Below are 26,536 nucleotides of genomic sequence, written 5' to 3'. Positions count from 1 at the left end.
GGGTGGTTTAACCTTCCAGAATTGGAATTGTATCAACTTGCTACCCAAGGCTTTTACTCGTGACATATAGTTGAACTCACTAAAGAGGAACAATGGGTTCATATTGAAGATGCACATGCTCATCCCCAGAATCTTTTCATGTGTCTATTTTCAAAGGATAAAGCTAAGAACATTGACAACTTCATAGTTAAGAACACTTTAACAATATGAAGAAAATGAAATGTATTCTATAAGAACCAATATCACTGCCATACAATTCAACCCTATGGAACAATCCTTGGATATCTTTTCAGAATTCACCAATAAATTGGTCCACATAGAAAACTAAAGGCATAGAAACTGTAAATGACTTGGTAACAAGAAATACATGTATTTCCATGACAGAATTAAAAAGCCATTTTGGACTGACCAATGTAGATATTTTCAAATATATGCAATTTAAAAGTTGCATATCACATTTCAATTTGAAATCTTTTGGACATCAGAGCAACCTTGAGGGAATCTTATCTGAGTCATAAATGGATGTTCATATGATAGGTAAGATATAGAAAACCTTGCAGAGAGCCTATCCAACTGACAATCTCTTAGAATTATTTTTAAACTGTTGGAACCAAGACTTAAAAGGAACTGACATTCAAAACTGTAATATGTTATGCTTTACGGAGTCGCGACTGAACAACAACACTATCAACTTACAGTTGGCTGGTTATACGCTGTACCGGCAGGATAGAACAGCTGCATCTGGTAAGACAAGGGGCGGCGGACTATGTATTTTTGTAAATAACAGCTGGTGAACAATATTTAAGGAAGTCTCGAGCTATTGCTCGCCTGAGGTAGAGTATCTTGTGATACGCTGTAGACCACACAATCTACCTAGAGAGGACTAAGATCAAGTCGTACTACACCGGCTCTGAAGCTCGTTGGATGTGACAGGGCTTGCAAACCATTACAGACTGCAAAGGGAAGCACAGCCGAGAGCTGCCCAGTGACACAAGCCTACCAGGCGAGCTAAATTATTTATATGCTGCTACATGGCAAATAACACTGAAACATGCATGAGAGAACCATCTGTTCCGGAAGACTGTGTGATCATGCTCTCTGCAGCCGATGTGAGTAAGACCTTTAAACATGTCAACATTCACAAGGCCACAGGGCCAGACGGATTACCAGGATGTGTACTGCAAGCATGTGCTGACCAACTGGCAGGTGTCTTCACTGACATTTTCAACCTCTCCCTGGCTCCCTGGCCGAGTTTGTAATACCAACATGTTTTAAGCAGACCACCATAGTGCCTGTGCCCAAGAACACTAAGGTAACCTGCCTAAATGACTACCGACCCGTAGCACTCAGGTCTGTAGTCATGAAGTGCTTTGAAAGGCTGGTCATGGCTCACATCAACACCATTATCCATGAAACCCTAGACCCACTCCAATTTGAATACCACCCCAACAAATCCACAGATGATGCAACCTCTATTGAACTCCACACTGCCCTTTCCCAACTGAACAAAAGGAACACCTATGTGAGAATGCTATTCATTGACTACAGCTCAGCGTTCAACACCATAGTGCCCTCAAAGCTCATCAATAAGCTAAGGACCCTGGGACTAAACACCTCCCTCTGCAACTGGATCCTTGACTTCCTGAAGGGCCGCCCCAGGTGGTAAGGGTAGGTAACAACACATCCGTCCTCAACACATGGGCCCCTCAGGGGTGCGTGCTCTGTCCCCTCCTGTACTCCCTGTTCACTCATGACTGCACGGCCAGGCACGACTCCAACACCATCATTAAGTTTGCAGATGACACAACAGTGGTAGGCCTGATGACCGACAACAATGAGACAGCCTATAGGGAGGAGGTCAGAGAACTGGCCGTGTGGTGCCAGGACAACAACCTCTCCCTTAACGTGATCAAGACAAAGGAGATGACTGTGGAATACAGGAAAAAGAGGACTGAGTACTCCCCCATTTTCATTGACGGGGCTGCAGTGGAGCATGTTGGGAGCTTCAAGTTCCTTGGTGTCCACATCACCAACAAACTAACATGGTCCAAGACAGTCATGAAGAGGGCACGACAAAACCTATTCACCCTCAGGAGACTGAAAAGATTTGGCATGGGTCCTCAGATCCTCAAAAGGTTCTACAGCTGCACCATCGAGAGCATCCTGGTTGCATCTCTGCCTGGTATGGCAACTGCTCGGCCTCCGACCGCAAGGCACTACTGAGGGTAGTGCGAACGGCCCAGTACATCACTGGGGCCAAGCTTCCTGCCACCCAGGACCTCAATACCAGGCAGTGTCAGAAGAAAGCCCTAAAAATTGTCAAAGACTCCAACCACCCTAGTCATAGACTGTTCTCTCTGCTACCGCACGGCAAGCGGTACCGGAGTGCCAAGTCTAGGTCCAAGAGGCTTCTAAACAGCTTCTACACCCCAAGCCATAAGACTCCTGAACAACTAATCAAATGGTTACCCAGACTATTTGCACTGCCCCCCCCCCCCCCCCCTTTTACACCGCTGCTACTCTCTGTTGTTATCATCTATGGATAGTCACTTTAATAACTCTACTTACATGTACATATTACCTCAACTAACCGGTGCCCCTGCACATTGACTCTGTACCGGTACCCCCCTGTATATAATCTCACTATTGTTATTTTACTGCTGCTCTTTAATTACTTGTTACTTTTATTTCTTATCTTATTTCTTATCTGTATTTTTTTAAACTGCATTGTTGGTTAGGGGCTCGTAAGTAAGCATTTCACTATAAGGTCTACCTACACCTGTTGTATTCGGCGCATGTGACTAATAACATTTCATTTTTTTATTTGTTTGCACAAGATGGAGGGGGATGTCGGAGCATACCTAACGAATTTAGTTAACGAAAATATACACTTAGTCCAGTATAAATGAATGTATACATGTCTTAAGTGTAAAACTAAATATGACTCAATAATCAATGCTTTCTGGGAATGCTATACAGTCCAAAGGTTATTGGTGGAGCTAGAAAGTTGGCATGTTATAAGTATTTCAATACAATGGGCTGGACAATTCTCTCATCACTCATCTTGAAAAACATATACTAAAAACTTGGGAATCAATCAATCCGCCATCATTAACACAATGGAAAATCTCATGATTTATTATTTAAATAGCATGGGCGACCGAAAAAAACAAATTGGTACAATTTAAGGCCATGTGAGAAAAAAATGATGCAGGCACTACGGATTGGGGTGTGAGCATGTGAATCTGGGCAGATTAACTCTAGTCAATGTTTGTGCGCGTCTGTAAATTGTTGTTCGTATGTGTATGTTTGTATCTGGGGTGGAATTTTTGAATAAAAAAAACATTACAAAAAAAGTATTAATGGCTGAAAACATAAACATACCAATACCATCTGTATCCATTTTCTTCAAATAATTCCATATTGTTGGGGAAGCAAGATCCTGCAGGCCTGACTCTAGGGGTATGAACAGATGAACAATCAGTTATAGAGCAACTAGTCAGACACTTAGTGGGGTTTAACAATTTCCATTGTAATGCACATGGCATAATTCATTGTAATAAACATGGTATAAAGTTTTAAAATAAAGATATAACATAGAAGCACTTGTGTGTCCTGAAGTCAGTCAGTTCTAATTAGAAAAACATACATTCATTTAATCAATCCACAGTACAATAGGACTGCTAGGATATCTCATCATCACACCTTTAATAGTGGCAGGGCTGATCTTCCTCAACATGTCATCCCACAGAATCACTCTGACCCCTGACCTTCTCTCTGTGATGAAACGGGCCAATGACACTGCATGGTTCAGGAACATTTTCCCAACATCCCCCTTATTGCTATGTAACCAGTTTTTAGAGTCCTGGCTCTCTCCCAGACCCCTTACCTGAGGAACATGGAGAGACACACACACACACTGTATTATGAATGGAACTATACAAACCAGGGGGTATGAAAAATGTAGGCCTATCTCATTGGTATTATAACAATCTACTTGCACTTTATTTGCATATCTCAATATCCTGCAGAACTGAAAGTCCTACAGACAGATACAATTACATACATTAGTAGTGTTCTAGTTCATACACATACAAACACACGGCGTACACACACACACAAAATCATGCACGCACGCACACACCCACCCACAAACCTCATCAGCCCCCATGTGGAACCAGCGTGCGTCAGGGTGACAGTCCATGACCTGGGAGACCATCTCCTTGACCAGAGCCACAGAGCCAGGGTGGTGGGGGTTCAGACTGTTAGGGAAAGCACTCACCTCCCTCAGGTGGAAATACCTCTCATGCTTCAACACAAACTATCAAGAGGAAAATAAGAGGAGGACAGATTAAAGAGGAGATTTGTGGCATAGTTTTTACCCCACAGGCAACAGTGGTTAAATTTCATTACACAATACAATGGAATAGTATCACTCAGAACCATATATTTAGATAGATATCTAGCATGGCTCTGGTCTCACTTAGTGCAGTCATGACTGAAAATGAGCATTCCAAGGATTATATAGTTATTCTTGCTTTTCTGGTATGGTTAGAATATGAAACAAGTGATCCGCTTATTTAAGGTCATGATAGCCTCAGGAGAGACTGAGGAACCAATATGAGTATAATACAAACAGACCAGCTGTGTAGTGTTTCAAGTTTAAGTTTTATTAGTCGTAAGGAACGGAATACACATACTATACATCATCCAATGAAATGCTTACTAGCAGGTTCCTTCTAGACAATGCAACAACAATAAGAAATAATAAAACAGTATGGAAGTGGCGTAGCGGTCTAAGGCACTGCATCTCAGTGCTAGAGGCGTGTGACGACCCTCCCACTCTGTCTGCCCAATTCTTTCTCTTTGCTCTTGTTTTCCTTAATAGGGTGGGCGGAGCCGGGAGGGTCGTCAGTGAAATGGGACACACCTGGGCTCGGGTGTGTCCCAGGATAAATGCACCTCTTCCCCATTCATTGAGGAGACTCTCTATGCAGACACAGACAGATTTTGGTTGTGGCATTTTTGTGGCCATTTGGTTTGCTTGCGTTGGCACCTTTCAACACCCCTCGCTATCACATGTATACACTACTGACTAAACACACACCATTGTTAATTGTATTTACTTTACTTCAGTTAATAAATATATTTTGTTATTCTTTATCTCCACGTTGTCTCCCTTTCGTTACGGGCTTCAAGCCGGTTCGTGACAAGCGTCACTACAGACCCTGGTTCGAATCCAGGCTGTATCACATAGGGCAGCGTGCAATTGGCCCAACGTCGTCCGGGGAAGGCCATCATTGTAAATAAGAATTTGTTCTTAATAAATCCTCTTGAAACTAGGGGGCACTATTTTTATTTTTGGAAAAATAACGTTCCCAAAGTAAACCGCCTATTTCTCAGGACCAGATGCTAGAATATGCATATAATTGACAGCTTGGGATAGAAAACTCTAAAATTTCCAAAACTGTCAAAATATTGTCTGTGAGTATAACAGAACTGATATTGCAGGCGAAACCCTGAGGAAAATCCAATCAGGAAGTGCCTCTTATTTTGAAACCGTTGTGTTCCTATGCACCAAGATTGGCCATTGAACGGGATATCAACCAGATTCCTTTTTCTACGTATTCCCTAAGGTGGCTACAGCCTTTAGACGTAGTTTCACGCCTTTATGTTGAAGAATGAGCGTAAACGACTACATTGCATAAGTAGCCAGCTGAGGGCTCTCAGAGTGATTCTTGCGTAAAAGACAGAGGTAGTCATTTTTCCTCTCGCTCCTACTGAAAAGCCAATTGTCCCGGTTGATATATTATTGAATAGATATTTGAAAAACACCTTGAGGTTTGATTATAAAATACGTTTGCCATGTTTCTGTCGATATTATGGATATAATTTGGATTTTTTTCGGAGTTGTTGTGACCGCTATTTCCGGTGGATTTCTCAACATAACGTGACAAACAAACTGAGGTATTTTGGGTAGAAAAATCATCTTTATGGAACAAAAGGAACATTTGCTGTCTAACTGGGAGTCTTGTCAGTGAAAACATCCGAAGAGCATCAAAGGTAAACGGTTAATTTGATTGCTTTTCTGATTTTCGTGACCAAGCTTCCTGCTGCTAGCTGGACATAATGCTATGCTAGGCTATCGATAAACACAAACGCTTGTCTTGCTTTGGCTGTAAAACATAATTTCAAAATCTGAGACGACATGGTGATTAACAAAAGGCTAAGCTGTGTTTCGCTATATTTCACTTGTGATTTGATGAATATGAATATTTTCTAGTAAGATTATTTGGCCGTTGCGCTATGCTAATTAGTGTAGTTGATGACAATTCTCCCGGATCCGGGATGGGTAGTTCCAAGAGTTAACTGACTTGCCGAGTTAAATAAAAATAAATAAAATAAGTAAATATGTAAAATAAATGGCTTAGTAGAATAAACATTTTACCATAGGTATAATAGACTGAGGAACCAATATGAGTATAATGCATACAGACCAGCTGTGTAGTGTTTCAAGTTTAAGTTTTATTAGTCGTATGTACGGGATACACATAGTATACATCGTCCAGTGGAATGCTTACTAGCAGGTTCCTTCTGGACAATGCAACAACAATAAGAAATAATAAAATACAAGAATACGAACATAAAGTAAATGGCTCAGTAGAATAAACATTTTACCATAAGTATAATACAGGAAGGCACAACTTATAGTCCAATATTTACACGTGTTTTGGTGAAGGGGGGATGGAGGGCAAGTGTTTAAATAGTGCAGCATTTAGTGTCGGGTAAATGCTGTTTACGCAACTTTCTTATTTTGTGTGGGCGTTTACCCACCTTTTGCGGAAATATTTAATTTTTTTATTTTTTATTTGACCTTTATTTAACCAGGTAGGCTAGTTGAGAACAAGTTCTCATTTACAACTGCGACCTGGCCAAGATAAAGAAAAGCAGTTCGACACATACAACGACACAGAGATACACATGGAGTAAAACAAACATACAGTCAATAATACAGTAGAAAAATAAGTCTATATACAATGTGAACAAATGAGGTGAGATAAGGAAGGTAAAGGCAAAAAAAGGCCATGGTGGCAAAGTAAATACAATATAGCAAGTAAAACACTGGAATGGTAGATTTGCAGTGGAAGAATGTGCAAAGTAGAAATAGAAATAATGGGGTGCAAGGGAGCAAAATAAATAAATAAATACAGTAGGGGAAGAGGTAGTTGTTTGGGCTAAATTATAGATGGGCTATGTACAGGTGCAGCAATCTGTGAGCTGCTCTAACAGCTGGTGCTTAAAGCTAGTGAGGGAGATAAGTGTTTCCAGTTTCAGAGATTTTTGTAGTTTGTTCCAGTCATTGGCAACAGAGAACTGGAAGGAGAGGCGGCCAAAGGAAGAATTGGTTTTGGGGGTGACCAGAGATATACCTGCTGGAGCGCGTGCTACAGGTGGGTGCTGCTATGGTGACCAGTGAGCTGAGATAAGGGGGGACTTTACCTAGCAGGGTCTTGTAGATGACCTGGAGCCAGTGGGTTTGGCGACGAGTATGAAGCGAGGGCCAGCCAACGAGATGCATTGAAAGTATAGGGAGCATTACTTTACTCACTGTGAACAGCGTAACCACCTATTTCTTCCCCCACTACATCACTGATACAGTATCCCTGACTTACCTCGAGGTGTCCAAACACTTGCACTAAAGGAATCAGTTCCAGCTTGTTGAGTTTGGCTAGGCTCTTTATCTCCTCTATATCTTCCATACTGTTTAACAGAGAACACAGAGATATACAGCAGACTGTTCATCATTGTGACACATATTTAAATAGAACACCAATAATCCAATAGAACGGTAATACAGGTCTCTATGAATTGTCCATCCTAGTTCTGACTTAGTTTTATCACCAGGGTCAGGAGTTTCTCTTGTGACATGCGATCTGACAAGGAAAACTCCAGGCCCTAGTTTTTTCCTATCAATCATAAATTGACTGAGACATCACCATCTGGTGCTCACCTGTAGGCATACGGTGACCTGAGAATCGTCAGGTTTCCATGATAGGGAAACATGTCCTCGTACTCTAGCAGAACACCATCAGCACCCAGAGAGGAGAAGAGGGGGAAGATCTGGAATGGAAACCGTCACAATGACTTTGGTTCTGGTAGATACAGCTGTTATACTGCATGTTTTTCAATTCTAATGCTATACTATATCATCAAGACTACCCATATGCCAGTATCTCCATTAAAATATACATCTTAAAACCTTTTACTGCAGTGGGCTAAATCAGGGTTACACAGAGTGTTTCTTTGTAGTCTTAAACAATTCAACTTTGAAACAAAAGTATACACCTCACACACATGGTTACGGACTTCAAAAAAGAAGACACCTGTACCATGTCAGATATAGAGTTGAAATGTATTACGTTGGGAGTTTGCATCCAAATTTGACACTTTATATACGTACATCACAGAACACTGAAATATAACAAAGCCGTTTGACATAGAAACACTGGATTTTTTATGTTTATTAATTATTAAATGATATGAACAACATTCCACCCATCAGGTCACTCGGTCATTTGACTGCAGGAAAGGGATACACCTTATAAAGAATACATTTACATTTTAGTCATTTAGAAGACGCTCTTATCCAGAGTGAGGCCCTGCAAATAACATTTTTGGGGGATCCACCTCAAGGAGAGAACTTTTCTCACCTGCTTCATGTATTTGACTTTGGGTGCAGCACCTTTCAGATCCAGGTGCACTATTCTTGCAGGGCCTTTGCTGGTTTCCAGAGGTGCTGTGCCTGCTTCTTCTTTTACTGGAGGCTCTGGAACCTCTGGTTTCTGGGCCCAGTTAAACAAAGAGTTTATATCCTCTGACTTGTGTACAGTAACAGCCTCCTTCACCTTTGGCCCCTGATGCCAAAATGAGCCAGGATCCATGGTGGCCAACTTCTGTTTCCTTTCAGTTCTGGAACAAGACAGATTTAAACAGTAACTTTTTTAATGTTCTTCTGAAGACTAATAAAGGCTTGAGAAAGTTTTAATAAAATAATCTCAGCACACAGACCGAACGGCTGACCCAAGAGGCCAAGAAAAACACAATATTATATAATTTAAGTCTACAAACACCTCACTGAATGAGGATTGTGCCCATGGTAGGATGTCTCACCTGTATTCCGAAAGCAGAAGTTTGACAGCAGCAACAAGCACCAGACAAAGTACAACAGCTCTGAGGGCCTGCCTTTTTGTTACCATGGTGCTTCCGCTGACAGAAAGAAATAGAAAATAGTATTTCAAGTTCAAGTTTTTAATAATACCCACATGGCAGTCAAATACGCAAAAGCCATGACAGGGAGACATAGTGGAGTGGTAACGCGCGTGCAAGAAGTTGCTCCCGACGCCACTTGGGTACACTGCAGCATCCACTGAGAGGCTCTTGCTGCCAAGGGAATGCCTGACAGCTTGAAAGATGTTTTAGACACTACAGTGAAAATGGTTAACGTTGTTAAAGCAAGGCCCCTGAACTATCATGTATTTTCTGCATTATGCATTACTTTGGGGCGGCAGGTAGCTTAGTGGTTAGAGCGTTGGGCCAGTAACCGAAAGGTTGCTGAATTCAATCCCCGAGCTGACAAAATAGAAATCTGTTGTTCTGCTTCTGAACAAGGCAGTTAACCCACAGTTAACCCACTGTTAACCCACTGTTAACCCACAGTTAACCCACTGTTAACCCACTGTTAACCTACTGTTAACCCACAGTTAACCCACAGTTAACCCACAGTTAACCCACTGTTAACCCACTGTTAACCCACTGTTAACCCACAGTTAACCCACTGTTAACCCACTGTTAACCCACAGTTAACCCACTGTTAACCCACTGTTAACCCACTGTTAACCCACAGTTAACCCACTGTTAACCCACTGTTAACCCACTGTTAACCCACAGTTAACCCACAGTTAACCCACTGTTAACCCACTGTTAACCCACTGTTAACCCACTGTTAACCCACTGTTAACACACAGTTAACCCACTGTTAACCCACTGTTAACCCACTGTTAACCCACTGTTAACCCACAGTTAACCCACAGTTAACCCACTGTTAACCCACTGTTAACCCACTGTTAACCCACTGTTCCCCAGTATGCCATCATTGTAAATAAGAATTTGTCCTGAACTGACTTGATTAGTTAAGTAAAGTTGAAATTTTAAAAAATATGGGCTGTGACCATGTAACGCTTTTACAACATACACTGGTGATCAAGGGGCAATGTATTGACACGTTTTTTAAAATTGCGAGACGAGCTTAAAGTTTTCTTTACTGCCCATAATTTTCACTTGTCTGACCGCTTGCATGATGATGAGTTTCTCACACGACTGTCCTATCTGAGTGATGTTTTTTCTTGCCTGATTGATCTGAATCTAGGATTACAGGGACTCTCCAAAACTATATTCAATGTGCGGGACAAAATTCAGGCTATGATTAAGAAGTTGGAGCTCTTTTCTGTCTGCATTAACAAGGACAACACACAGGTCTTTCCATCATTATATGATTTTTTTGTGTGAAAATGAACTCAAGCTTACGGACAATGTCAAATGTGATATAGTGAAGCATCTGAGTGAGAGCATTTCCGCAGGTACTTTCCCGAAACGGACGACACAAACAACTGGATTAGTTATCCCTTTAATGCCCTGTCTCCAGTCCACTTACCGATATCTGAACAAGAGAGCCTCATCGAAATTGCAACAAGCGGTTCTGTGAAAAATGTATTTAATCAGAAGACACTGCCAGATTTCTGGATAGGGCTGCGCTTAGAGTTTCTGGCCTTGGCAAATTGCGCTGTTAAGACACTGATGCCCTTTGCAACCACGTACCTATGTGAGAGTGGATTCTCAGCCCTCACTAGCATGAAAACTAAATACAGGCACAGACTGTGTGTGGAAAATGATTTAAGACTGAGACTCTCCAATACAACCCAACATTGCAGAGTTATGTGCATCTTTTCAAGCACACCCTTCTCATTAACCTGTGGTGAGTTATTCACAATTGTTGATGAACAAATAGGGTTTTATATGTAAGATGGCTAAATAAAGAGCAAAATTATTCATTATTATAATATTATTATTTGTGCCCTGGTCCTATAAGAGCTCTTTGTCACTTCACATGAGCTGGGTTGTGACAAAAACTCACACTCATTCTTATGTTTAATAAATGTATTGTATGGTGTGTGTGGGTGGAAGGCTTACAATGATGGCAAAAAACAACATTTGAGAGTGAGCTGACCCTGGTGCTAGAGGGGGTACAGCTGACCCTGGTGCTAGATGGGGTACAGCTGACCCTGGTGCTAGAGGGGTTACAGCTGACCCTGGTGCTAGAGGGGTTACAGCTGACACTGGTGCTAGAGGGGGTACAGCTGACCCTGGTGCTAGAGGGGGTACAGCTGACCCTGGTGCTAGAGCGGGTACTGCTGACCCTGGTGCTAGAGGGGGTACAGCTGACCCTGGTGCTAGAGGGGGTACTGCTGACCCTGGTGCTAGAGGGGGTACTGCTGACCCTGGTGCTAGAGGGGGTACTGCTGACCCTGGTGCTAGAGGGGGTACAGCTGACCCTGGTGCTAGAGGGGGTACTGCTGACCCTGGTGCTAGAGGGGGGTACTGCTGACCCTGGTGCTAGAGGGGTTACAGCTGACCCTGGTGCTAGAGGGGGTACAGCTGACCCTGGTGCTAGAGGGGGTACTGCTGACCCTGGTGCTAGAGGGGGGTACTGCTGACCCTGGTGCTAGAGGGGTTACAGCTGACCCTGGTGCTAGAGGGGGTACAGCTGACCCTGGTGCTAGAGGGGGTACAGCTGACCCTGGTGCTAGAGGGGGTACAGCTGACCCTGGTGCTAGAGGGGGTACAGCTGACCCTGGTGCTAGAGGGGGTACAGCTGACCCTGTTGCTAGAGGGGGTACAGCTGACCCTGGTGCTAGAGGGGGTACTGCTGACCCTGGTGCTAGAGGGGGTCCACAGCTGGAGGTTGAATGTTTGAAGGGGTACGTACGGGACTATAAAAAGTTTGTGAACCACTGCTCTATAAGGAATTTGATGTAGGCCTATAGCATTGACTTTTACTTAAGTATGACAGTTTAGTACCTTTTCCATCACTGTACTTAAGTCAATTTGAACTTTTACTCAAGTAGAATTTTACTGGGTGATTTTCACTTTTCAGTCATTTTCTATTAAAGCTGCAATATGTAATGTTTTGGGTGACCCATCAAATTCACATAGAAATATGGTTATAGATCTGTCATTCTCATCAAAAGACTGTCTAAGGAGTGGTAGATCTGTTCTATGTGCACTTTTGCTATATTTCCCGTTCTTAAATGTAAGGAATATGGATGTAGGTAAGCAGACCCACGAGCCACTGCGGCCCCTCTTGATGAGGTCCGTTTTTGTGTGGCTTCCACCCCTATCAAAGTTGCTCATCCATGCTGTACACTATACTTGCTTGTTTTGTCACATTAACTGAACACAATTAAATAAATTGCAACCAGGAAATGGCCCGCTACCGATGTCGTTCTTCTGTGAGCTGCTCCAAGCGGCTGCGCGCTCTTGCTGCCTGAAAGAGGGGTGAAAGTAATGCGGTCCAGTACCGTGTCCAGGCAAAATAAATAGAGGGGTTACGCCGTACCAGTACCGGTCAAACATGAGCCTATCACAATAATTAAAACAACATGTCAAGGAAACTGTAGGCTATTACACCACTTTTTATCATAACCGCATGTCAGAGGCATGAATATGTGAGCAGCCTACTCTCCAAAATGCGTTGCTGTTCTACGAGCACACTGACATTTTGCCAACGCAGAGAAGAGTGGACGACACACGAGAGTCGCGCGGACAGCGGTGGGCGCATACATTCTAGCCTAAATACAATTGCCACATGTCATTAGAATTGTTGGTGTTTTGTGTAATAGATGTATGTTTCCATTCACCACTGTTTGTTTGGAGGCTGGCAATATGTTGCGAGTGGAAATAGGAGGTCCCGTACCGGGAATAAATTCATTGTACTTTCACCCCTGTCTGAAAGATTGTATTCGGTTATAACTAGGCTATGTGTGCTCCGCCCCTGCGAACATGCCTCACGTACTTTGCGATTGTGTAGTATACTTTGTGCATGATTTCACTATTATACTAGCCTACATAATTGCTAAGGTGTATACCGCCACTATACTAGGCTACTTTGATATCCATCAGTGTGGATAAAAAATTGGTAGCCTATTTGCAATTCTCACTTGGAAAAAGTGGATATACTTCATATACCTGCGTATTGCCTCCACTACAGTGCTGCCATTGTTATGTTCAATATGAATGAATTGCATGAACAGTAGACTATCCAACTTCACATGTGTCAACGCATCAACTCAATGACGATTTAGATTAACACGTAGATGGCGGTAGTCTACAATAAATCCTTACCCAGTGAAGAGCGTGCATGTAGTTTGTTGTCCTAATGTTTCCGCATTTACAATTCCCGGGGAAAAAAAGGAACTTGAACACCGAATGTTGTGGAAGGTCTACTGTACACGAAATGCACGACAACTTTCAACGAACTTCCGCGTTACACTAGTGGTACCTCGTCACACACACCGAGCTATAAATGAACGCACCCACCCAGCATTTAATAATAAAAAAGCACTGCGAAAAGATAGCGCTCTGCTCTGTGCAGCAGAATATACTAGAGTAGAGAGAAGTTGCACCCATCCTCACATAATTAAATCATCCAGGCTAGTAAATGGACATTTATCTGATCTGTCCACGTATTGTTTGACGTGTGGGAAATAAGGCACGCGCATTGTTATCATAATCTTTGGAATAGCTACTGTGCCTGTGTTTCATGCATGGAATTAGTCTCAAAAATTCGACCCCAGGCAATAATCGGGTTACGTTGCATTCGTTTGACAGTTCGCGGCTCGGGTGTCACACCGCACGGTGGGTCTCCAAATGAAAAGAATACGGAAATCATAAGGCATCGCATCAATGCCATGCTGTGGACAAGTTTGCCCTCTTGTAGAGAATGACAGGTGCATAGATTTTATGGAATACACTCACATTGTAGAGCACATGTCGTGATATATATCCAATTCTGGAATATTTTGCAAATTCTTGATAATATTTATTTAAATCCTGCGCATGATAATTTCAGACATTAGAGTTGGCCAATTTTTACCAAAATCTGGTAAAACGCATAATTCAAAATCCAAGTCGTCCTATGATTTGTCTCTTCTACCTCCTTCCCTCGTATTGCACTTTTGTTGTTATGACTACGAGGTCGTAAATCCGCCATGTTTTCTCTCGAGTAGCGTTGCGACAGAGACGGAGAACTCAAACGACATGAATGTAGAAAATAATAATACGGCAGAAACAGTGAGCGAGCAAACGGATCACGGCAACAACATCGTCACAATTCAAACAACTCTCGGAGATGAAGGTAAAGACAGTTTACGTGCAAAAAAAGTCATATATTTTTATTGTCATATATGTAGGCCCACTCCAATTGATTCAATTTATTTAGCTGCTAGCTAGCTTACTTGGTAGGCGACAAAATAAGGTCGGTGCACTCTAGCTTGCGCTGTATCGGGTCAATGCTATCTATCTATCCACCTAGCTAGCCAACTAGTGTAGGTCGCGCTGGTCAGATTTAGTTAGTTAGCATCCTCGGATTGTAGTTTAACTTTACACTTATCGGTTTTAGCCTTGCCAGCCAGCTAGGCTTGCTAAATATGCTAACATTAGCTAAGTTAGCTGGCGGCTGCACTTGCTACAGTAGCTAGCTAACTTCGCTATGTCAATGTCCAATCACTTGCATGTGTCAATTAATTAGCTAGCCAGTCAACAACAACATTGAACGTTTTACAATTTATTTTTAAGTGTGTTGTTCTTGACTGTACGCATGTTTTTCACGCATTTCACTTGCAGATGAAGATGTCCACAAGTGCGGACGCTGCCAGTCCGAGTTTTGTACGCTGGAGGCATTCATCCAGCACAAGCTTCAGCAGAACTGCACGCGGGCACAGGAACCCCAGGTGCCCGTCAATAAACCCCGAGATGACAACCAAGAGGTAGGCTTGCCCGGGCAATTGTACACCCGGTGCCTACTCGGTTTACATTGTAGAATTCATAAATGAATGGGGTGATATGTCAAAACGTTTGTGTTTGGTCAGGTGTTTGCCCCAGATGGAACCTCTGCTACCTTGACAAGAATGGACGGAAGTGGACTGTCTTCAGATGAACCAGACAAGTCCAACAACAACGGTCAGTCAATGTTCCTTGACTTTTGCTCTCTGGCACCCTCCAGTATCATCTGTCCGTAACTGATAAGACATTATTTGATTGATTTATGGTTTCTTCTCATGGCAAAGTCTTTATATTCTGTCAGAAACCCAATTTCCTCCTGTTTTGACTTTCATACTCAGTTGAAATGGGTTAATGGGTTAAATTATTTGAGGGGACTGAATTAACCAGCCTTAAGTTCTCTCAGGTGAGGTAGAAGTTGAAGGCCACTCCTCTCGAAGTCGCAGGAAGAGGGGTGGCACAGGGAAGGCAACTGTCCAAACAGAGGGGACCGAGGACCACAGCCCTGACGGTGCAGACAAGCCAGTCTACAGGGTCAACAAAGATGGACGCTACATTTGCCAAACATGTGAGAAGACATTCAAAACGGTGAGTTGTACTGCACCTGTGCTTCCTGTTGATATAGATCTGAGAATGAACCTGTACAGATTGTCACTACCTTGTCTAGTCTGGAAGAAAGTTTTGAAATCATGACTATCAGCGATTTTGTTCTTCCCTTGTTTATGCTCAATCAAACAAACCTATTTTTCTGTCTACCTTTTTTCTAGACAAACATCCTGAGAACCCATATGATCACCCACAGTGAGAATAAGAATTTCCCCTGCGAGCTCTGTGGGAGTGCCTTCCGCACCAAAGGCTCCCTCATTCGTCACAACCGCCGTCACACAGGTACAGTGGACTGGAAGGGGGGGGCTCAGAATGAGATTTTGCTGCATGTGACATGCAGCTTCGTTTCCTATCTCCATCATCAGTCTTTCTCCCTTTCTTCCCCCAGACGAGCGCCCGTACCACTGTAACCTGTGTGGACTCTCCTTCAGGGAGTCAGGGGCTCTGACCAGGCATCTCAAGTCCATCACCCCATGCACTGAGAAGATCCGCTTCAACCAGTACAAGGAGATCCTCGTCAGCAAGGACGGACAGCAGAAAGGTAGCAGTCTGTCAAAAGATTGAGGGATCATGCATGCATGCATGCATGGATAGATATATGGATAGATGGTAGGATACATACACCACATGACTGAAATGATGTGGACACCTGCTTGTCGAACATCTCATTTCAAAATCATGGGCGTTAATATGGAGTTGGTTTCCCTTTTGCTGCTATAACGGCCTCCACTCTTCTAGGAAGGCTTTCACTAGATGTCGGAACATTGCTGTGGGGGACCTCTCTTTGTGCACGGGGGCATTGTCATACTGAAACATGAAAGGGCCTTCCCCAAACTTTTGCCGCAAAGTTGGAAGCATAGAATCATCTAGAATGTCATTGTATGCTGTAGAGTTAAGATTTCCCTTCACTGGAACTAAGGGACCAAGCCCAAACCATGACAATAGCCCCAGTCCATTATTCCTCCTCCAACAAACTTGGCACTATGCATTGACAGGTAGTGTTCTCCTGGTATCCGCCAAACCTGGATTCTTCCATCAGACTGCCAGATGGTGTAACGTGATTCATCACTCCAGAGAACGTGTTTACACTGCTTTACACCACTCCAGCCGATGCTTGGCATTGTGTATGGTGATCTTAGCCTTGTGTGCTGCTGCTCGGCCATGGAAACCCATTTCATGAAGCACTTGTAACGGATATGAAATGGCTAGCTTAGTTAGCGGTGGTGCGCGCTAAATAGCGTTTCAATCGGTGACGTCACCTACTCTGAGACCTTGAAGTAGTGGTTCCCCTTGCTCTGCAAGGGCCGCGGCTTTTGTGGAGCGATGGGTAACGATGCTTCGTTGGTGTCAGTTGTTGATGTGTGCAGAGGGTCCCTGGTTCGCGCCCGGGTATGGGCGAGGGGATGGTCTAAAGTTATACTGTTACACACTCATGAACAGTTATTGTGCTGACATTGCTTTCAGAAGCAGTTTGGAACTCTATAGTGAGGATTGCAACTGAGGATAGGTGATTTTTACGAGCTTCAGCACTCGGCAGTCCCGTTCTGTGAGCTTGTGACCTACCACTTCGCGGCTGAGCCGTTGTTGCGCCTAGACGTTTGTACTTCACAATAACAGCACTTACAGTTAACCGGGGCAGCTCTAGCAGGGCAGAAATTTGATGAACTGATTTGAAAAGTCACTGACCTGCCACGTTGAAAGTCACTGAGCTCTTCAGTAAGGCCATTCAACTGCCAATGTTTGTCTATGGAGTTTGGATGGCTGTAAGCTCGATTTTATACACCCGTAAGCAACAGGTGTGGCTGAAATAGGCGTATCCGCTAATTTGAAGGGGTTTCCACGTGCACTACCAGTCAAAAGTTTTAGAACAACTACTCATTCAAGGGTTTTTCTTTATTTGTACTATTTTCTATGTTGTAGAATAATATTAAGACATCAAAACTATGACATAACACATATATGTAATCATGTAGTAACTAAAAAAGTGTTAACAAATCAAAATATATTTGACATTCTTCAGAATAGCCACCCTTTGCCTTGATGGAATCTTTGCACACTCTTGGCATTCTCTCAACCAGCTTCACCTGGCATGCTTTTCCAACAGTCTGCTGAGCAGTTGTTGGCTGCATTTCCTTCACTCTGCGGTCCGGCTCATCCCAAACCATCTCAACTTGGTTGAGGTCGGGGGATTGTGGAGGCCAGGTCATCTGATGCACCACTCCATCACTCTCCTTCTTGGTAAAATAGCCCTTACACAGCCTGGAGGTGTCCTGTTGAACAGGACAAATGATCATCCCACTAAGCCCAAACCAGATGGGATGGCGTATCGCTGCATAATGCTGTGGTAGCCATGCTGGTTAAGTGTGCCTTATTCTAAATAAATCACTGACAGTGTCACCAGCAAAGCACCCCCACACCACAACACCACCTCCATGCTTCACTGTGGGAAATACACATGCAGAGATCATCCGTTCACCCACATCGCATCTCAATTTGGACTCCAGACCAAAGGATATATTTCCACTGGTCTTATTACTTGTATTTCTTGGCCCAAGCAAGTCTCTTCTTCTTATTGGTGTCATTTAGTAGTGGTTTATTTGAAGCAATTTGACCATGAAGGCCTGATTCACACACTCTTCTGAACAGTTGATGTTGAGATGTCTGTTACTTGAACTCTGTGAAGCATTTATTTGGGCTGCAATTTGAGGCTGGTAACTAATGAACTTATCCTCTGCATTAGACTTTGGGTCTTCCATTCCTGTGGTGGTCCTCATGAGAGCCAGTTTAATCATAGCGCTTGATGGTTTTTGTGACTGCACTTGAAACTTTCAAAGTCCTTGAAATGTTCTGCCTTGACTGATATTCATGTCTTAAATGACAGTCCATTACTTTTTCTTTGCTAATTTGAGCTGTTCTTGCCATAATATGGATTTGGTCTTTTACAAAATAGGACTATCTTCTGTATACCCCCTACCTTGTCACAACACAACTGATTGGCTCAAACGCATTAAGAAGGAAAGAAATTCCACAAATTAACAGGCACACCTGTTAAATGAAATGCATTCCAGGTGACTACCGCATGAACCTCAAGAATCTCAAATGTAAAATAGATTTTGATTTGTTTAACACTTTTTTTTAGTTACTAAATGAGTCCATATGTGTTATTGCATAGTTTTGATGTCTTCACTATTATTCTACAATGTAGAAAATAGTAAAAAATAAAGAAAAACCCTTGAATGAGTAGGTGTTCTAAAACTTGACCGGTAGTGTACTTCTGTTTATATGGAAAGAGGGAGATTACTATATGGAAAGATAAATATATGGATAGAAAGATTAAATATATTGATCTATCGGTAGATAAGTAGCTGGACAGGGTAATATATAGGTATTGATGGTGTCATGTTTGTATTTCAGGAGTAGAGGCAGAGGCCGCCTCATTGGCTGCTCAGCAGGAAGTGGAGCAGCAGGAGGAAGAGGAAGCACAGGCGGCAGTGGTCAGCGTGGTGGAGACTGACAGCGGAGGACAGGAAGTCATCCACGAGGTCCACTTCCACATGGAGGTAGAGGGAGAAGGGCAGGAACAGCAGGTGTGTGGAGATCTGGATGCATTCCAGTACTGTAAAATGTCTTACTCGTCTCCTCTCACACCTGTTAATTTGTAGTGATCTGAAATCACAGGATAGGTGAAGGCCATGTTGTGAATGCCTGTCCATTTCTATCACATCAGTGCAGATGAAAGAAAATAGAGAAACCCACCCTCAAGCATTTCCTTTGTATCTCAAATCTCTGATGTTTAATATAACCTCTTTGGATGTTACACATTTTTCCTAGGGCCACGTTGGACCCACTTTTCTTGTCTGGTTCCCCATCCCTAGGTTATATTGGACCAGGCTCAGGCAGATGCCCTGGTGGCCGAGGGGGACAACCTCATCTGCCAGGCCATCATCAACTCTGGCATCGCCCTGGAGGCAGTCACTGAGGAGGTGGAGGAGGCCGAGGAGCAGGCACTGGACGGGATGCCTAAAGAGGTCCTGCAGGTCAGGGACATGGAGGGCAGGATGACAGAGATCCAGGTGATGGAGGAGTGTGTGGAGATGGAGGCTGAGGAGATGGTGGTGAGTTAGTCAATGGGGAATGATAAACATGGTGTATACTCTCACCTACAGCAGGAGGTTGATAAACATGGTGTATACTCTCACCTACAGCAGGAGGTTGATAAACATGGTGTATACTCTCACCTACAGCAGGAGGTTGATAAACATGGTGTATACTCTCACCTACAGCAGGAGGTTGATAAACATGGTGTATTCTCTCACCTACAGCAGGAGGTTGATAAACATGATGTATACTCTCACCTACAGCAGGAGGTTGATAAACATGATGTATTCTCTCACCTACAGCAGGAGGTTGATAAACATGATGTATTCTCTCACCTACAGCAGGAGGTTGATAAACATGATGTATACTCTCACCTACAGCAGGAGGTTGATAAACATGATGTATTCTCTCACCTACAGCAGGAGGTTGATAAACATGATGTATACTCTCACCTACAGCAGGAGGTTGATAAACATGGTGTATACTCTCACCTACAGCAGGAGGTTGATAAACATGATGTATACTCTCACCTACAGCAGGAGGTTGATAAACATGATGTATACTCTCACCTACAGCAGGAGGTTGATAAACATGCTGTATACTCTCACCTACAGCAGGAGGTTGATAAACATGGTGTATACTCTCACCTACAGCAGGAGGTTGATAAACATGATGTATTCTCTCACCTACAGCAGGAGGTTGATAAACATGGTGTATACTCTCACCTACAGCAGGAGGTTGATAAACATGGTGTATACTCTCACCTACAGCAGGAGGTTGATAAACATGATGTATTCTCTCACCTACAGCAGGAGGTTGATAAACATGATGTATTCTCTCACCTACAGCAGGAGGTTGATAAACATGGTGTATACTCTCACCTACAGCAGGAGGTTGATAAACATGGTGTATACTCTCACCTACAGCAGGAGGTTGATAAACATGATGTATTCTCTCACCTACAGCAGGAGGTTGATAAACATGATGTATACTCTCACCTACAGCAGGAGGTTGATAAACATGGTGTATACTCTCACCTACAGCAGGAGGTTGATAAACATGATGTATTCTCTCACCTACAGCAGGAGGTTGATAAACATGATGTATACTCTCACCTACAGCAGGAGGTTGATAAACATGGTGTATACTCTCACCTACAGCAGGAGGTTGATAAACATGGTGTATACTCTCACCTACAGCAGGAGGTTGATAAACATGGTGTATTCTCTCACCTACAGCAGGAGGTTGATAAACATGATGTATACTCTCACCTACAGCAGGAGGTTGATAAACATGGTGTATACTCTCACCTACAGCAGGAGGTTGATAAACATGATGTATTCTCTCACCTACAGCAGGAGGTTGATAAACATGATGTATACTCTCACCTACAGCAGGAGGTTGATAAACATGATGTATTCTCTCACCTACAGCAGGAGGTTGATAAACATGATGTATTCTCTCACCTACAGCAGGAGGTTGATAAACATGCTGTATACTCTCACCTACAGCAGGAGGTTGATAAACATGGTGTATACTCTCACCTACAGCAGGAGGTTGATAAACATGGTGTATACTCTCACCTACAGCAGGAGGTTGATAAACATGATGTATACTCTCACCTACAGCAGGAGGTTGATAAACATGCTGTATACTCTCACCTACAGCAGGAGGTTGATAAACATGGTGTATACTCTCACCTACAGCAGGAGGTTGATAAACATGGTGTATACTCTCACCTACAGCAGGAGGTTGATAAACATGATGTATACTCTCACCTACAGCAGGAGGTTGATAAACATGCTGTATACTCTCACCTACAGCAGGAGGTTGATAAACATGATGTATACTCTCACCTACAGCAGGAGGTTGATAAACATGCTGTATACTCTCACCTACAGCAGGAGGTTGATAAACATGGTGTATACTCTCACCTACAGCAGGAGGTTGATAAACATGGTGTATACTCTCACCTACAGCAGGAGGTTGATAAACATGATGTATACTCTCACCTACAGCAGGAGGTTGATAAACATGATGTATACTCTCACCTACAGCAGGAGGTTGATAAACATGGTGTATGTCCCTTGCCCTGCCATGTAGGACATATCTGACAAGCAGGAGGATCTGCCGCCGTCTAAAAGTCACAAGTGTCCTCACTGCAGTCGCTCCTTTAAGGCGCTCAACTACCTCCGCTTCCATGTCAAAGGTCACCTCGGTAAGACCACTGTCTCCATTTCTTTTTAATGATTTCCTTTAACGATAGTCTCGGCATAACACGTTGTTTCTTTACATCATTAGTCAACACACCATAGGTGATCCATTGATATCTAATGATTGGGGTGGTAAGAGGATTCAGCCAAGGTTTCAAAATCCGATACGTCTATATCATGTATTCCATGTTTATTACATTTTCTCAAATCTCCCCAGTGTCTCTCTCTCCCTGGGTCGTGTTCATTAGTCTCCAAGGAAACCGGTCTGAAGGGGAGGGACTACCTGTTGCGTTCACTAATGAACACGACCTACAGTAGCTCATCTGTGTGTTCTCTGCAGGCTGCAAGCCCTTCAAGTGTGTGATGTGTCAGAAAGAGTTCCTGACAGGCTACCTGTTGAAGAAGCACATGGAGGTCCACCTGAGTGAGAGGCGGTATAAGTGTGGTGAGTGCGGCAAGCTGTACAAGACCATCGGACACGTCCGGGAACACATGAGGGCCCACTCGGAGGAACGGCCGTACAACTGCAACAGCTGTGACAAGGGATACAAGACCAAGGTTTGTTCATACTCAACTTTTATTTCAACCAAGGAGGCCGTGAGCAGGCAAAATAATCTCTTCAACTTTGTTGAATTCGTACGTTTTATTTAGTCTCTTAAATGGCAGGAGTCTGCTAATGTTAAGTCAAGTTTCGGGGTGCCTCTTCGTTTGAATGGTTATCTCAGTCATTTTTCTCGCATGTCAGAAGTGAATTGGTTGACTAACAGATGTCGATTAATTAATCATTTTTTCCCCCCTCCCCTTCGTCCCAGAATGCCTTGCAGGTGCACCAGCGGACGCACGCCCAGGAGAAGCCGTACGTGTGCCAGTTCTGCTCGCGGGGCTTCAGGGAGAAGGGCTCTCTAGTGCGCCACATCCGCCATCACACCGGAGAGAAGCCCTTCAAGTGTCACAAGTGTGGGCGGGGCTTCGCTGAGCATGGCACCCTCAACCGCCATTTACGTGCCAAAGGTCAGGATGATTAACACTTGTCTCCTGGGTCATGTATAGCATTCAGATCAATGTTAGATTCATAGAATCTGATGTATCTGGCATTGATCTTATCAGTGATATTAGTGTTACTATTCTTTATGCGTGTACTCCCGACTTACATTACTTTGGATAGGCTGACAATGGCCCTGATTTTTAATTGATGAAGTAGTCAATTTTCCATATTAGCCTATACATGTTATCAATTCCACAATTGACACACAAGCAAAGAGCCAAATAGCACTACACAGGATTACATTGATGTGTTTGTGTGTCCAGGTGGCTGTTATGCTGGCCAGAAGGAGGGGTCTGGGGAGGAAGGCATGCTGGTCTCAGAGGAGCAGGTTTCTGCAGACAGCCTGGCCACAGCAGCCATCATGTCAGACGACCCCCACGCTGTGCTGGTGGAGTTCTCCTCTGTGGTGGCTGACACCCAGGAATACATCATTAGGGTGAGACCATTCATAGATGGGCGGGGCGGTTATTCTCCTTATGGATCTATTACCCATTTCACACTGCCGAAAATGTGAAAGTAATATATCCAGACTTTTTGCTGAATTCACTGAATGTTTCAACTTGACCTGGCAGAGCTTTAGGCACCAACACAGACAAGGTGCTGATGTAAACACAGTTGTTAATAGAATATTCATCTGTTTTTCTCACAGAAATTAGATGCATCATCACATTCATAAATGATGCTGTCAGTATGTATGGAAGGTTCTGTAGTTCACGTGTCCTGTCTCTTCTCCACAGGCCCCAGGAGTGGAGGAGGAGGAGGAGGAGGAGGAGGAGGGGCAGGGCGAGGAGGTGACTCTCATCCAAGACAACCAGAATCAGGTCAGTGCTCTGCTCTCCTATTTCTCCTGGAGCCAAGAAATTGTGTTCACTGTTTGCTTGGTCATAGACATATATTTAACATGCGACCAAAGCTACGTTTCCATCCAATTGGTGACAGATTTTCATGCAAATATAAAATCTGCAGATTATCCACCGGTGTTTCCACCAAACTGACTTGCTGCTGATATCAGTGCACACGTCCTTTTTTTCCACCCCCTTTTTCTCTCCAATTTTGTGGTATCTAATTATTTTCTCATCGCTACAACTCCCGTACGGGCTCGGGAGAGGTCGAGAACCATGCGTCCTCCGAAACACAACCCAACCAAGCCGCACTGCTTCTTAACACAGCGCAATACCGTACACCTAGCCCACAGGAGTCGCTAGTGCGCGATGAGACAAAGATATCCCTACCGGCCAAACCCTCCCTAACCCGGACGCCGCTAGGCCAATTGTGCGTCGCCCCATGGACCTCCCAGTCGCGGCCAGCTGCGACAGAGCCTGGGCTCGAACCCAGAGTCTCTGGTGGCACTGCGTTAGACCACTGCGCCACCCGGGAGGCCCTTCAAAACGTCATTTTTTTCGGCTTACTTTTTCATATACCGAATAAAAATCTAAAGTTAAATGTGTTTTCATCTCATTTTCAACTCTACCAAAAACTGTTAAAGAGCAAATATGCCTCCTCTGGCATATGCGCTCTAGCCAACAGCTCTCAGATACATTGCAGGTAGGCTAGTCTACATGATGAGATTATTATGGATACGAGAGAGAATATTTGTCAAACGGCTGTCAAGCATCGATCATCATGTCATCAGAATAATAAGACCCTCGCCACCCTGTGAAGTTCATCATAACACAAAAAGATCCAACAACTGATCTGTCTACATTTCAAAATTGCAGTGAAACTTATTTTCGTTCCCCAACTGGCGGGTGGTTTTATTTGGCCCCTCGCAAAAGGTATTAACTAAATGTATTTTGTTTAAAGATTTTCATTGCTGGACATAAGACTGTAAAAACACCAGGAAACCATCTCCAAGTGATTTTAATTTAAGGAATCTGTTTCCAACTATTCCCACGTGATCATATACAAATATAAGCAGGTCTTGAAATGCTTATGTTTTAGTCAAACATATGTTTGGACTTTTTGTGGTCAATTTACAGTCTACGTTTCAGCCCCCCGACCATCCGCTCAGGAAAAAATCAGGCCGCGGCTGAATCTAGTTGATGATCCCTGGCATAGATAAATCAACTATTAGGTAGACATTAAGAAGGCATCTCAATACTCACCCCGCTCTACCCACCTTTCAGATGGGCAACCACATCATGAAGGTGGTGCAGCAGATCGTCAACCAATCACGTGGTGGCATCGGCGGCCACCAAATCATTGTGCGCAATGTCTCCATGGACGAGGGCACATCCATCTCCGACTGTGGCGACACCATCACCATAGCAACGCCTGAGAACCTGACCGCGCAGGTCGCCATGACCCTGGCCTCGGCCATCAGCGACGGAACCCTTCTGGCAGGAGGCGGCGCACTGGAAACGCCCGATGGCACGGTCACCATGGTAACAACATCGGGGGGCGAGGACATGGTCGAGGTGATGGAACAGCAGCAGGAGGAGGAGTTTGTTATTACGTCATCGGAGGAGGTGGAGATCCAGACAGTCATTATATGATTTCTTTGTGTTATGAAGTGTCTTATGAAAACTCAGGACTTTGCATGAGTTATGAATACGGTGTGTTTTTATAAGAACAGAATGTCTTATGAAGAGTTTCTTATGAGAACTCAGGACTTTGAATGGGAACATTGGTCTATGTTTGAGGAGTTAGCTTGTATTATGGACAGTTTGCATGAGGACTGTCGTTGTATAAGGTTGAAAGATTCTGTTTGTATAAAGTTTGACATTTTATTTGACAGTATTAGTCCATTTCTATTGGGTAAGGATTGCAATCAATTATTGGAAGAGTATTATGTCTTAAGTCACTGAAGTAAGGAGGACTGAAGTGTAAGTTTTACTTGGACAGGAGTGGAGCTGCCTTCATTTTAGTACACTTAACTGTAATGTCATTGGTTGTCAACACTGCTCAACCAATCACAAGGTACGAACAGTAAGCTTATAGCGAGGTCACAGGAGCTCAAGTACTTACCTTTGCCTTGATAGTCTCAAAAGCCTTAGAATGTTCACTGTTTCTGTTACACTTAGACATTACACCAGGAGATGTCAACTTTATAAAATACCCCCCCCCCCCCTTAATTAAAACAATTATACTACCTAATGACTGGAGTTGTTTACCTTGGACAGATTAATTATAAAATATTCTGTTATGCTTGACCATAGACTTAAAATGCTTTAGTGATTGTTCGTGAGAGTCTCTGGATTGTATTCATTAGGGCATACCATTATTAAAACGTTTGGCAACGGAAGAAACTAAATGAGCATTTCTTTTTAGACAATTTCTACTCTTGGTTGCCTAGTGAATATGACTGTGATCTGATGCTGTTGGACTGTACTGCTGATATGTGTCTCCATTACACATCACCCTTACAGTAGACGGACAGACGCCTCACTACTGCCAAATGCTGTGATCTATTACTTGACTGGCTACGTTTGCGTGGAATGAATAAATGCTACTTTCAGTA

At 43.5% G+C, this 26,536-nt stretch overlaps 2 protein-coding genes across 7 annotated transcripts in view; one reads left to right on the top strand and one right to left on the bottom strand.

Annotated features, from left to right (window-relative positions):
- LOC149978965 (hexosaminidase D-like) overlaps positions 1 to 14,290 on the bottom strand; it is a 21,286-nt gene extending 6,996 nt beyond the window's left edge. Inside the window, exons 1-8 of the mRNA XM_090197154.1 lie at positions 13,459 to 14,290; positions 9,172 to 9,267; positions 8,712 to 8,970; positions 8,012 to 8,121; positions 7,674 to 7,761; positions 4,157 to 4,321; positions 3,706 to 3,889; positions 3,385 to 3,456 (exon numbers count right to left, since the gene is read on the bottom strand). Coding sequence (XP_090053280.1) covers positions 3,385 to 3,456; positions 3,706 to 3,889; positions 4,157 to 4,321; positions 7,674 to 7,761; positions 8,012 to 8,121; positions 8,712 to 8,970; positions 9,172 to 9,257 — 964 coding nt within the window. The 5' untranslated portion in view covers positions 9,258 to 9,267; positions 13,459 to 14,290. The remainder of the gene's footprint in view (positions 1 to 3,384; positions 3,457 to 3,705; positions 3,890 to 4,156; positions 4,322 to 7,673; positions 7,762 to 8,011; positions 8,122 to 8,711; positions 8,971 to 9,171; positions 9,268 to 13,458) is intronic.
- LOC110486831 (transcription factor E4F1) lies at positions 14,026 to 26,536 on the top strand. 6 transcript variants are annotated; one of them, XR_016486050.1, is made up of 14 exons: positions 14,026 to 14,470; positions 14,959 to 15,101; positions 15,204 to 15,294; positions 15,521 to 15,702; positions 15,882 to 16,002; positions 16,109 to 16,261; positions 19,135 to 19,307; positions 19,596 to 19,835; positions 21,876 to 22,036; positions 22,372 to 22,589; positions 22,844 to 23,042; positions 23,340 to 23,512; positions 23,814 to 23,897; positions 25,203 to 26,536. XR_016486050.1 is itself a non-coding variant. In XM_090197152.1 (14 exons), the coding sequence occupies exons 1-14, from the start codon at positions 14,173 to 14,175 to the stop codon at positions 25,569 to 25,571; spliced, it is 2,517 nt and encodes an 838-aa protein (XP_090053278.1). In that variant the 5' UTR covers positions 14,026 to 14,172; the 3' UTR covers positions 25,572 to 26,536. The 6 variants fall into 6 exon arrangements, 4 of the variants coding, with proteins under 4 accessions (XP_090053278.1, XP_090053279.1, XP_090053277.1 ...); XR_016486049.1 differs by having other exon boundaries at positions 15,512 to 15,702; XM_090197152.1 differs by having other exon boundaries at positions 19,596 to 19,793; positions 21,922 to 22,036.

This window comes from Oncorhynchus mykiss, chromosome 13 (genome assembly GCF_057628025.1).
Source record: "Oncorhynchus mykiss isolate SJ-2025 chromosome 13, ASM5762802v1, whole genome shotgun sequence".
Taxonomy (NCBI): Eukaryota; Metazoa; Chordata; class Actinopteri; order Salmoniformes; family Salmonidae; genus Oncorhynchus; species Oncorhynchus mykiss.
This window is presented reverse-complemented; position numbering and strand designations above follow the sequence as displayed.